Source organism: Hyalella azteca, unplaced genomic scaffold (genome assembly GCF_000764305.2).
Source record: "Hyalella azteca isolate HAZT.00-mixed unplaced genomic scaffold, Hazt_2.0.2 contig12938, whole genome shotgun sequence".
Classification (NCBI taxonomy): Eukaryota; Metazoa; Arthropoda; class Malacostraca; order Amphipoda; family Hyalellidae; genus Hyalella; species Hyalella azteca.
In genome coordinates this window covers 46,790-59,941 of record NW_025942878.1, presented here as the reverse complement: position 1 = coordinate 59,941, position 13,152 = coordinate 46,790, and the positions used below count along the sequence as shown (strand labels likewise).

General features: G+C 39.1%; 1 protein-coding gene across 1 annotated transcript in view; it reads left to right on the top strand.

Moving 5' to 3' along the window:
* The first annotated feature begins 6,932 nt into the window (after positions 1-6,932).
* LOC108680977 (GPI ethanolamine phosphate transferase 1) overlaps positions 6,933-13,152 on the top strand; it is a 21,516-nt gene continuing 15,296 nt past the window's right edge. The window contains exons 1-6 of the mRNA XM_047883462.1: positions 6,933-7,239; positions 7,850-8,070; positions 8,865-9,003; positions 10,043-10,135; positions 10,943-11,070; positions 12,160-12,258. Of these exons, the coding sequence (XP_047739418.1) occupies positions 7,025-7,239; positions 7,850-8,070; positions 8,865-9,003; positions 10,043-10,135; positions 10,943-11,070; positions 12,160-12,258 (895 nt within the window). The 5' untranslated portion in view covers positions 6,933-7,024. The remainder of the gene's footprint in view (positions 7,240-7,849; positions 8,071-8,864; positions 9,004-10,042; positions 10,136-10,942; positions 11,071-12,159; positions 12,259-13,152) is intronic.

Genomic DNA, 13,152 nt, shown 5'->3' with positions numbered 1-13,152 from the left:
ACCGAGTAACAAATTTATGAATGAGGGATAAATTTATGTATGATTTTTTATTTATATTTACACTCTAATTGAAGCAGATTTTTCTTAATGGTTGGTGCGTTGTAAGAGGGAGAATGGCTAACAGAATAGAAGTGTCGGCACTGAAAATATAGGCCCATGGCCTGTTGCCGATTCTTGTAATATTAGTGACTTGATTCACAAGGGATCAGGCCTTTGCAACCCGACCTTTCCATAACTGACGAATTGATTGAGATAGCTGCTGGACTTATTGCAAGGCCCGTTAGGTGCTAGGCATTTTAAGACTGAACATATGCTCCTGCTATTAGTGACTTGATTCACAAGGGATCAGGCCTTTGGAACCCGATCTTTCCATAACTGACGAATTGATTGAGATAGCTGCTGGACTTATTGCAAGGCCCGTTAGGTGCTAGGCATTTTAAGACTGAACATATGCTCCTGCATAGCCTCGTCTAGTCAGTTCTTGAAGGCATTCATACTCGGAGCGTCAACGATGCTATCAGGGAGGCTGTTCCACATGTCGGTGACTCGAAGCGAGAAGAAATGTTGTCGCATGGATGTGTTACAACGCAGTTTTTTTTAGTTTATAGCCGTGGCCCCTGGTGTTGGTGGTGAGTTGTGAGAGGATAGGTTATAAATGGTGAACGAGTTGTTAGAGGGTCGTAGCAGAGCGTTAAATTGTACCAAGTTCAATCAACTCAACTCTAGAAAACAGTTAGCCTATGAGTACTACATTTCTAAAGACCACTGAGATCCAATTATTACTATTTTTACTATGCTATTCGGTTGTAAATCGAAGATCATCTTAAGATTTAAGGTGAACTCAACGATTAGGTTTCAAGATGATATTTTTTTTCGTACAGTGTTTCGAACCTTCTCGCTTGACTTCGTGACAGTATGCGGAAAAATTATGCAAAAACAGTGTGAAACATTAATATTTTTTTAAGTAATGCCTGAGGAAATATACTTATTTGCTCTTTCTTGATAAACGACTTTGCGATATCATAGAATATAGGATTACTAACGCAGCTAGCACCCTCGATTACCTGAAAATATTTAGGAATGATTATGATTAATAAAAGTACCTATTGATCATGACTTGCAGTTACAAGATGATCTAGATTGTCTAGTTGATTGGGCTGATACATGGCAGCTGCATTTTAATGCTGTGAAATGTAAATTACTTCACATTGGTAAGACAGAACAGCAGGATTACAGTATGAGAAGATATTGCTGCAGCGATAATGTGCCTTGAAAGTCGATAGTGGAAAAAAAACTTGGCAGTTCGTGTCGAAAAGAAGCTGAAATTTTCTAAGCATATCGAAGCGCAAGACAATAGATCCAATAAACTGCCATGGTTGAACTATGTAAAGTTGACCCACGCTTCGAGAAATTATGATCCCGTTCTGCTTATCTTTATGACGTCACAAGTATCGGAGAGCGTAAACTAATGTCCTAAGTGTCGTCAAACACGCGTTGAAATTGTCTGTTTTGAACTAATTTAAAAAAACTGACCTCAAAATATAAAAAAAATACAAAATTGCAATAAATCTTGTTCTTATCCAAGCTAGCATCATAAACTGACTCCGTCGTACGGAAATATAAATAAATGGACAAAATAAATCTTCGGGGGCTGACCGATCAATTTCATGCTTTGCTAGTGGCTGCCACTCCTCGGATGGTCAGATCGGGTGGATAGCTAGAGGTCAGCATAGCCCAAGTCCATCCTGCGCCGCCTGTTGCGGTAGGGCCTGTTGCGCTCCGGCCAGTTGTGCTCCGGCGCTGTGAAGCAGTGGCTGTGTTGTGCAAAGCGGATTTACTGTTAGCTGGAGTTACCAACAGCTCATTGTTCTGAGGCTATGTGTAGATATTCCTTGCTGATGGTTGGCGTTAGGCCCAGGGCCTGTTTACGAGTCAATTTTGTTACCCACGGCTGCGCTCCCGTCACGTCATCCGCCGGATGATCGGAAAAAATAAATTTAAGCGTCCTCAAACAAATTCCGATTTCGCCGGGTAAGTAGATTTTTGCATCTATTTGATTGATATTATTCATTGTTTTTACCCTATTGATGCATCTCCTCTTAATTTCAAATCGATATAATATGATTACTACTTGCACTGCCTTGCAATTTTATATCGATTATAAACAATAAAGTAAACCAGCAAAAGAGTGATGAATAAAAACGGCAAAATTCACAGAAATACCTTCTTGACGAAAAAGTAATATATTGGATGGGCACTTTACTCTTTATTTAGCCGTTTATTTGAAGTTTAGATTACTAGCCGACCTTAAAAATCATTAGAAGTCAACCCACTCGGTTGATCGTTTTCTTTCCAATTTAAATGGTTAACTGCACGAAATAATTGCATTTTGTCACCGGCAATGTGTTATGGAAGACTAGTTAACACACTGAACACTTTTTCAAAAGATTCGAGGAGGTCAGTTATTTAAAAAGTTGGTTCAAAGAGGACACTTTTTGAATGGAGTTCACGAGCAGTATTCAAAATTTGAGCCACAGGTGACGTCACAGATGGAACAATACCCGACATCTTGGTCAACCTTGTATTAGTTCAAGCATGGATCCGTTGGTCCTACGACTACCTAGATGCGGGAGCGATGAAGCAGTTGTTTGTCACTCTCCTGCGCCCGCAAAAAGAGTTTGGAAATTCTGTGCAAAAAAAACACAAATTTTGTCGAGAATGTTCATAGACATACAACAAGGATGATTCCAGGCTCTAAATGCAAGTCATATGAAAAAATTGATTGATTATTAAGCTTTCAAGTCTTTGTTTTCGACGTTTGCATGGGCATTTAATCGAAATATATAAGTATTATCATGTTTTATTCAATATTCCAGAGCAATCCTAGAATATTAAAAAGTAATAACTCCAGACGCCACGGTTACGAAATAAAAGACCACCACTGCCCTGGATGTAATGGACTATCATGATTCCTGCCTTCCGTAACGTGGCCTTCAACACTTCAAGCCGTCCGTATTTAGGCCGTGGATCGAACAAGCCCTCGGTCGAACGGCCACTTGTCGCAGGACGATAAATTTTGGAACAGAACTATGCTATCTGAAACCTAACCTCAGATGCAGTGAACGTAAAATTACGTAATTTAACGATGCCCGGAAGTCAGATTCGATCCGCGGCCTGGTGGTGCACGGCCTGTTGCGAGGCCGGAGGAAGACAAAGCCGAGTGGTTCACGGCTGATTGGTGGATGTCCGGAGAGATACAAGGCGTTCGATTCATTCAGGTCTTATTGGTGCACAAAATAGGTGGTGCACGGCTGCGCTCCCAAACTTGTCCATGCGACATTTATTCGCGCTTTGTGTCACCGACATGTAGAATAAACTCCTTGCTTTCAACGTTGACGATCCGAGTATGAGCGCATTGAAGAACAGACTAGAATAGATAGACATAATTTTGCTGCCGTTTTAAGTTCAGTCATGAAATGCCTTGCACCCTACGGACATGGTAAAAGCCCAGTAGCTCTTTCACGCCCGTTTTAAAGATCTGGTACCGTTCTTTACCCACCCCGTTGGTAAAGATCTGGTCAAAATGCCCGTTTTTAGGTCTCCTGTGAACAAGTCACGAGATGTAAAACAGTAAAACAATGTGCAATAGGCCAAATCAGGCCTATTCTTTAGTGCCGAACCATGTGATGTTACGACCGTGGAAACGACAGAGTCCAGGTTTTAGTATGTGTAATCTGAATTGGTGATCCAGCTGATCCAAAAAAGCTCAGCTGGGCAGTGGGCAGTGTCGAGCTAGCGCTTGTGGTGGTAGGTTTAATGTGATCTTCTCTCCACATGATGCCGATTGAACTTTGAAGCTGGTCTGGACTTTCAGGACAGAATAGTTGAGAAGATGAGTGATTTTCCATTTGTGGATTTTAAAATCACATACAGACTGTTTACATGGCCGTTAGTTTTCAAAATATGTACTACTTAGGCTGTTAGGCAAATTTTGAAAAAGTTTGACTTCTTATTTCCATTTCAGTCAATAACAGTCATGCTAGCTGACCTAGCTGAGCTCTACAGGGTACAGCCGTACGGCGTACAGGCTGTAGTCTGTAGACCGTAAGTAGAAGACTCACTAGAAGTAGTTAGACTAAGTTAGTAGTTGCTCACTTGCTGACATCTTCATGATCTTGTGGTTTGCTCTGGTTCTACAGTCTACACTACACTACACTACTCTAGACCTAGAGTGGCAGAGTCTAGTCTAGACTCCTGTTTTGAAAAAAAAAATTCCATTTGAGATGAGACAAGAACCTTTGAGGCTTTGACCTGGTTTACGATAAAAACCAAGACAATTATTTTCAGCTCTCAGTGGAATTGGGAATGCCAGTTAAAAAGTAGTTTGAAATTTCCTTGTATAGGGTAAACGCGGTATATTCCGACATCGTAGGTAATTCCGTCACTTCTCTAGTTTTTCCTTTATATTAAGCTTTGTTTTAGGGTAAACGCGGTATATTCCGACACTTTAAGGACGCATCGAGAATTGAAAAACTATAAAAAAAAACCGTATGCGTTACGTAAGTTCTGTTGCCTTCACATGACTCTCAATTTAATTACTGTTATTTTTAAGTCCTCCTTTTCCTCTAGATGATGTAGATGTAGAATAAATGTCATTTTCTGTGATTATTTTTACTTGTTTTTTCTTTATGGATATGATATTAGCATAACCATATGTGAATCATTACCATATTATTGATGTGATATTACCATATTCATGAACTGTGATGAACATGCCATTGAGCATTGACAAGGACCTTGTACACTGCAAGCTTCATATCAGCAGCCATAGCCATATAGCATTTCTTCTGTATCTGTAAGCTTACAGGATGGCTTGTAATTTCTCACCATTTAAATGGGTCAAGTGAATTCACCATAACAAAAAAATAGTAATGTAAAAAACATACCTGAAATAGAAAGGGTTATTATAGTGACAGCCACCATCATATTTTTTTGGAGAAATAAATCACAGTTTATGTTAATAACTTTTCATTCTATATTGCCAAGTGCACAATTCTATCTATGACATTCTAGGCACAATTTTGTGATGACCAATGATGCATTAATTATTTGTTAAGTGAAATTTTTTTGCTAGGTAAATGTTCTCAGGTAAATGAGAACATTTACCTCAGGAGTGAGGTAAATGTTCTCAAAATTTTTCGTTTTTAATTGATTTTTTCAACTTGAGCCTTTGCTAATCGAGATTCTACTGTACATGTGTTTTCACGGGTGTTCCTTATTTTGCCGGGGGGTGTCCCTTATGACCCTGTTTTGCGGAAATGGCAGCATTTTTAGCGCATTTTCTCATTTATAGAAAAAATGCACTATTGTGCTCACCATGTCCATCTGTCTGTCTGCCTGTCCGTCTGTCTGTCCATCCGTGATTTCACATTTTCATCAACAAGAAAATGCACTCTCTGTCACTCACTGCAATGAGTACTGAGTTATATTTTTTGTTTGAATGAGGTGCACCAATTCTGTCAATCATGTTTTTAAGCCAACACCTGTGTGCAACTTTTATGCAAGCAAAATTTTTTAATATGTCAAATGTTTTTTTTTTTTTTGCTACAGACCTTAGTAGAGATTCTTTTCCAAAATCTCATTTTTCACATTTTTTTTTATTATTTAGAGGTACGGTTTGGTAGTAAATCTATGATTTCTTATTTTGCTTTATGCTACATAGATAGTAAAAATGTTGAACTTTACGCCACTATTTTTAATTTTGCATTATTTTAATTAGTGTAGCTGCTACAACATTTCTACAAAATGTGGGATGCCGGACACCCCTAAAAACGCATTTACAGTTGACCTTGGTTAGCAAAGGCTCTGGTTAACAAAAAAATTGTTAATGACAAAGAATTTTGATTAAATTTACATCTCTAAGCAAGAGAAATTTCACTTAACGAGAAATTAATGCATCAGCGATCATCACAAAATTGTGCTTAGAATGTCATGGATAGAATTGTGCTCTGGGCAACATAGAATGACAAGTAATTAACCTAAACTATGATTTATTTCTGCAGAAAATATGATGGTTGTCACAAAAATATTCCCTTCTGTTTCTTGTACCGTACCTATGTTTTATGATCTTTTTTTATTATAGTGAATCAATTCATTTAACCCAATTAAAATGGTGCAAAATTACAAGCCCAGTCCCATAAGCTTACAGAGGAAATGCTATATGGCTGCTGATATGAAGCTTGCACTGGTCAAGGTCATTGTTAGGGGCATGGAAGTTTTTTTTTAAGTGTTGGTTTTTTTGTTGTTGTTGAAGTTTGTTTTTGTTGATGAAAAATGGATATGGTAATATCATCAATAAAGGAAAGACGAGTACAAATCTCAGAAAATTCATTTATTCCACATTTACATCATTTACAAATGAAGAAAAGGACCTTGGAGCAATGTTAGTACTAATAAATGAGTACACTCTGCATGCTTGAAACATTTTAAAATTAAGTTTCATTTCAAATGTCTCAAATTCCCCATTGCCAAGGGTAGTAATTCAGGACGTTTTTCTTGCTTCTGACACCTTACAAATAGCATTTGGAATCTTTTTGGAGATGTCATGTGATAACTCTTGTAAAGACCTTTAAAATGAGCCAAAACTTGTTCATGAAATGTATCATGGTAAAAAGTTATCAACAAAAAAAATTAGAGAAAATGGCCATTATTTCCCTGTTTGATGTACTATGCCATTGCATAGTACATCAAACAGGGAAATATGCATCAAGTTATGCCATTGAATTATTTTCTTACTGTTTGTAATTAAATTTTTACCAGAATTCTAAAAATGTTTGACAAGCAATAATCTGGTTTTCTCTTCTATCAATATACTGTTTGAATCTCAGCATTTTTTTTTATATAATAAATTTGCCTCTGTTCTCTTCTTGCAGTTTTACAGTGAGCAGTTTGACCACACGCCTTTGGCCATCTTTGTCTCTTCTTATTTCAAGCACTATTAAGTTACATTTCAAATTTGTTCCCAATGTGGCTGTACATATATGGGTTTGTAATCCATATAATATTTTTTATATCAGTTTTTGACATATATTTCCGCACCCCAATTGTCCATGGCATGGAGCCACAGTCATCTCCGCTGGAGCCAGCAGCCAAGCGGCTTGTTCTCTTTGTTGCTGATGGGTTGAGGGCGGATAGCTTCTTTAACTACAGCAATAGCATCTCTAGAGCTCCCTACCTTAGGTGAGACAAAAATTTTTGTTACTCTTTGAATTATTATAATAAAATTTATCAACCATTGTATATATGAACATTTTAATTTGTGTGCTGCTTCAGTTGCAAATATGTTGCATTATTTAATTAGCCAGTTTATCTTTTTACCTATGCTGGAGAATAATGGATTGCCTTCATAAAAAATTATGGTGACAAGTTTTTGGCCAGGTTTTTTTCCTTGCATATAATGTGGAAGAAACTATTTCATATTAGTTGCAAACTTCCAGTTGAATTTTTGTAATTTATGGATATTATCATGATCTGATGGTTATATTCATGGCAAATAATGAATAGAAGGACTTGGTAGAAATCAATTATTGAGTGACTCACTTCCTGCCACTGAGTTTGGTTTGGCAAAGCATTAAAAAAACAGAAGATGATGCCAGTGTAGAGAAATTTAGTACAAGAAATGATACCCATGTTATACTCTAATAAAAATAAGAAAATGATGCCTGTTTAGAGAGAGCTCCAGTCTATGTTTTCTGCATACTTCCATAATTGCTGTGAGAATGTTTATTATTTTGTCAATTTACAATAAATTCCTTACTAAATTAAAGATGTTTTGTGATGCTGTGTTCAGATCTGTGATAGAGAAAGAGGGCACATGGGGCATCTTACACACCCGCGTACCCACGGAGTCCCGCCCTGGGCACGTCGCCATCCTGGCCGGTCTGTATGAGGATCCGAGTGCCATAGCCCGGGGATGGCGGGAGAATCCAGTTCACTTTGACCACATCCTGAACCAATCCCGCCGGGCCTGGGCTTGGGGAAGCCCGGACATTGTCCCAATGTTTGCCTCAGGTGAGCTGCCCTTAACTATCATGTTTTTCCTTGTACACAAGGACAACATTCCCATAACATTTTTTTATTTATACTGCATTTTAATCCATTATATTTAGTTTAACTATAAATCAAGATGTGTATGTATTGGAAATAAATTGTAAACATTTGTAATATGGAGTTGTCTTTTAATAATGAATGGTAGCATGGAAAATCTTCAATTACGTATGCATGAAAATTCATTGTCAACACAGATGCTTAGTTATGAACTTTCTGTTACAATTGCAATACAACCATGGTATATTTCTCTTGTTTAACAAGGTAAAATTTATGAATAGAGTTGTATGTATGAATAAACTTCCTGCTGGTATGTATGAATAAAGTTCCTACTTCTGTGAAATTCATAACTACCAAGACTTTCACTTTAGGGGATGTGCATATATATGAATCAATTATTAATTTTATTGTCTTGCATTCTGTTACAGCATTACATTTAGTTTATATTATCAATTAGCCATGAGACATGTTAACAGATGATATGCTTATGCATTCATATGTTCAAACATCACCTAAGTACCTAGTCCTGATTGTTGACATTTGGCCTGTACCATCAAAAATGTTCCATGTATCATAACTCCATCAGCCAATCAATGATAGATTTTTAGTTAACACAACAATCACAGACAAGAAATCAGCTGCAATGTGTACTTAAGCCACGATGCTTGTTTTCTTTAGTAAGGTTTGATAGAATATACCCCATCAAGTTTTGACTTTTTTTGATCATTGCAACATCTAAAATTACAAACTCCATTCAGGTGCTCATAGTGCACACATCAGCACTGAGTGCTACACAGCAGAGCAGGAGGACTTTGCTAGTGCTGACGCATCACAGCTTGACTCGTGGGTCTTCCAGAGACTGGAGAATCTGGTGCAGCAAGCGAGAAGCAACATCACGTGCGTGATCTGTTTTATTAACTTGTTTTGTTATATGTACGGTACCATCATGATGGCTTCTTTGTTACTATCTGTTGTGAATTATCAATGAGATTTATTACTGTAAGGAGAAAAGAGTTACTGTACACAAATGCTATAATTGTGCTAAACATGTGATACACCACAACTGTAACTGTAGTACTGTACATATTGTGTGGCATAAGTCTACTCTTTATACATTGTTACCAGTCACTAATTACAATGTGTTACATCTGTTGTGGATTGGGCCTAAGGGTGTTTGTTGCAGAGAGTTCAGGTCAGGAAAACAAGGATTTAGTGATGGTCTCTGCCTCCCCTACAACCATCTATTTTACCTTTTTTACATAACCATTTATTTGCATTTTTAAAATAGTTTAGTAAAAAGCAAGGAAGCAACACAGCAAGAAAGAACCAAATTGGTTCAAGTAACCCACCTTTATTAAGGTGGGTTATTTAAACATCCACCTTGTGCTTTCATCTAACCCACCTTGATTAAGTATGAATTTAGTATGTACAATGGGAAAAACAGAAAAAAGACATGTGAAACCAAGGAACGTGAATAGACTATTACCAGATTTGAGTAATTCATTTAATAATTTGCCTGCTTCATCTCAGTTTGGAAAAGTCAAACATTGATTAGGAATGTGATTATCCCATGGAGTGTGCTTCATCAATATTTAGATAATCTTGCCATACTTGACATAGGTTAGGCAGCAATGCTGCAATAAACAACTGATATCAAGTCAAATAGTTCATGTCTACTGAATCAAATTGCACTTCAGGAATTGAAGGTTTGCAAATACCCCTTAGCTGGAAACAATGTCTCCCTTGCCGAGTTAATGCCCCCACACAACTAAGTATGTTAGTATGTACAAATCATAAGCCATAAATGAAGGGGTATAAAAATTATATACAAAGCACACAGCAGATACTTATGTATGCACAATTGCATTGTTGAACTATGCGTACATTATTGTAAGTAAGCTATTGTCCCCACCATGACCCCTGATGCCTGCTGCAGGTTGTCGGAGGACCTCCGTGCAGGAGGCGTTGTGCTCTTCCTGCACCTGCTCGGCCTGGACACCAACGGCCACTCACACAAGCCCCACTCCCTGTGAGTGGTCAATAGAGTGGGGGACATTTTAACCCCACCCAAGATATATAAAGCTAACAGACAACAGACATTGGAGTTATTTGATACATGCAAAGAACTGTGTAAATTTTCATACTAGGTATAATTGGATTCAAACTAACTGCAATATATTCTGATATAATAAAATGAACGGTATTAGTTTTGGAGACCTTTGTTTGTAATAAATAGGGATAGCAGGACTTTCTGTGAGCCTTTCTTTCGTGAGCTTTGAACAAAAATTCAAAGCTTCTATTTATAGTATATTTGTTATCCTATTAAATATATATATTATGTTCTATTTAATATATTTTTTATGGAGTGATACCAGCGCAACATTAAGCCATAACTTTTTGTTCAATGTTTCTGTTTACAGTTTATATGTTATCCTATTAAATAGATATATTTTATTTAATAAAGTTTTTATGGAGTGATCCCAGCACAACATTGAGCCACAACTTGAGTTGAATCATTCTATATAATTTGTATTATGCATTTTATTTAATATACATTTGACAAGGGAGTATAAGTGCAACATTCAGCCGCAAATTTATGTTAAATCTTTACACTTAATTTATATATAGCATTCTATTTAATATACATTTGTCAAGGGAGTACCAGTGCAACATTCAGCCACAAATTTATGTTAAATCTTTATACATAATTTATATTTTGCATTATATTAATATACATCTGACAAGGGAGTATAAGTGCGACATTTGGCCACAAATTTATGTTAGATCTTTATGCATAATTTATATTTTGCATTCTTTTTAATATACATTTGACAAGGGAGTACCAGCGCAACATTGAGTTGGTGGACGCAGGTGTGCAGCGCAGCGTGCGGCTCCTCAACGACTTCTTCGGTGACAACAAAACTGCCTTCATCTTCACCTCGGACCACGGCATGACCAACTGGGGTGAGTAAAGTGGGTCAACCCGGCTTGCTGGGGTGAGTGAAGTGGGTCAACCCGGCATGCTGGGGTGAGTAAAGTGAGTCAACCCGGCATGCTGGGGTGAGTAAAGTGAGTCAACCCGGCATGCTGGGGTGAGTAAAGTGGAGGGAGCATTTAGCCTCCCCATAGGCACCATCGGGCATGATGTGGTCTGCCAGGAAAGGCGCTACAAGGTGTTCGAATCTCAACTTGATGAAAGCTTTCATGGGGCGGTCTCTGAGGGGAGCAGAGGCCATGTGAAAAGAAGTATGGGTAGGCTGGAGGGCGCTGGCGAAAAATTGAGCACAGGCCAGGTCCAGATGAGCGGGCAGAGGAAGGACGCCGGTCTCATTGTGACGATGGGCGATTGGGGCCATCTTGAGGCAGCCTGTGGCTAGTCTTAGGGCTGAGTTTTTGATGGTTTGAAGGCTAGCTATTGCTGTGCGTGAGGCGACAGGGCACCAGAAGAGGGTCGCGTAGTTGAGGATTGGGCGCGTGATGGATCGGTGAGTGGCAACATTGTCCTCCTTGGAGAAGCCCCAGTTTGTGCCGGCCAGGGCTTTTAGGATACGTAAGGAACCTGTTGCTTTGGTGGCTATGGCTCTGACATGAGGAGAAAACGTATAGTGAGTATCCCAGGTGATTTTGGGTTTTTTCTTAGGGGATGATGCCATTGCAGATTGTTGCAGAAAGGTGTAGGCGGGATTGGTGAGTGTATGGGGTGAAGAGAGTGACGGAAGATTTACCTGAGGCCACGGTCAGTTTTTTGGCAGCCGACTAGTCTGAGACGCCCCGGAGAAGCCCAGCGAGGTCAGCCTCCGCAGCGTCGAGCCTCGGGGACGATACCAAGATGGTAAGGTCGTCCGCATATGAGGCGATATTGGGGGGGCCGGTATAGGTATATCCCAGATGAAGTGCCGGCGAGAGGACCGAGCCTTGGGGGACTCCTGAGTGTATTGTTCTGAAGGGGGATGGCGTTCCAAGATAGAGGCAGGATGCCATCCTGCCTTTGAGATAGCCGCACATGTACTAAGTGGGTCAACATACGTAACCCACCTGCTGGGGATGTTGCAGGTTCCCACGGGGCTGGGGAGGCCAGCGAGACGGAGACGCCGCTGGTGGCGTGGGGCAGCGGCGTGGCTTCGCCCCAGCCCGCCGCCTCCTTCACCGTCAGCTTCTCTATTTTTATTATTTATTTTTCTCTTATTTTATATATTTTACCTGTGTTATATATCTTAGAAGCCTTTATATTATTTATATGTATCTATGTGATATATTTTATGCGTTTCTATTATTATATATGTACATACACTATTCGTCTTGTATGTATATGCCTCTATCACACACAAACAATCATACAGCAATCATTTAAACACACCTACAAGCCATCGGATTGCCGAGCAATCATCATTATTTAATCACTGCTTAATCATAATTCAATCACCACTCAATCACGGCTTAATCACCACTCAATCATCACTCAATCATCACTCAACCATCACTCAATCATCACTCAATCATCACTCAATCATCACTCTGTCACCACTATATCACCACTCAATCACAACTCAATCACCACTCAATCACCACCCAACCACCACTCAATCAGCACCCAATCAACACTCAATCACAACTTAATCGCCACTCAATCACCACTCAATCACCACTCAGTCACCATTTAACCACCACTTAACCACTGCTCAATTACCACTCAATCATCGCTCAATCACCACTTAATCACAATTTAATCACCATTCAATCACCACTCAATCACCACTCAATCACCACTCAATCACCACTCAATCACCATTCAACCACCACTCAATCACCACTCAATCACCACTCAGTCACCACTCGATCACCACTCGATCACCACTCTACCACCACTCAATCACCACTCAATCACCACTCAATCACCATTCAATCACCATTCAATCACCACTCAGTCACCACTCAATTACCACTCAATCACCACTCAATCACCATTCAATCACCACTCAATCACCACTCAATCACCACTCAGTCACCACTCAATCACCACTCAATCACCACTCAATCACCACTCAA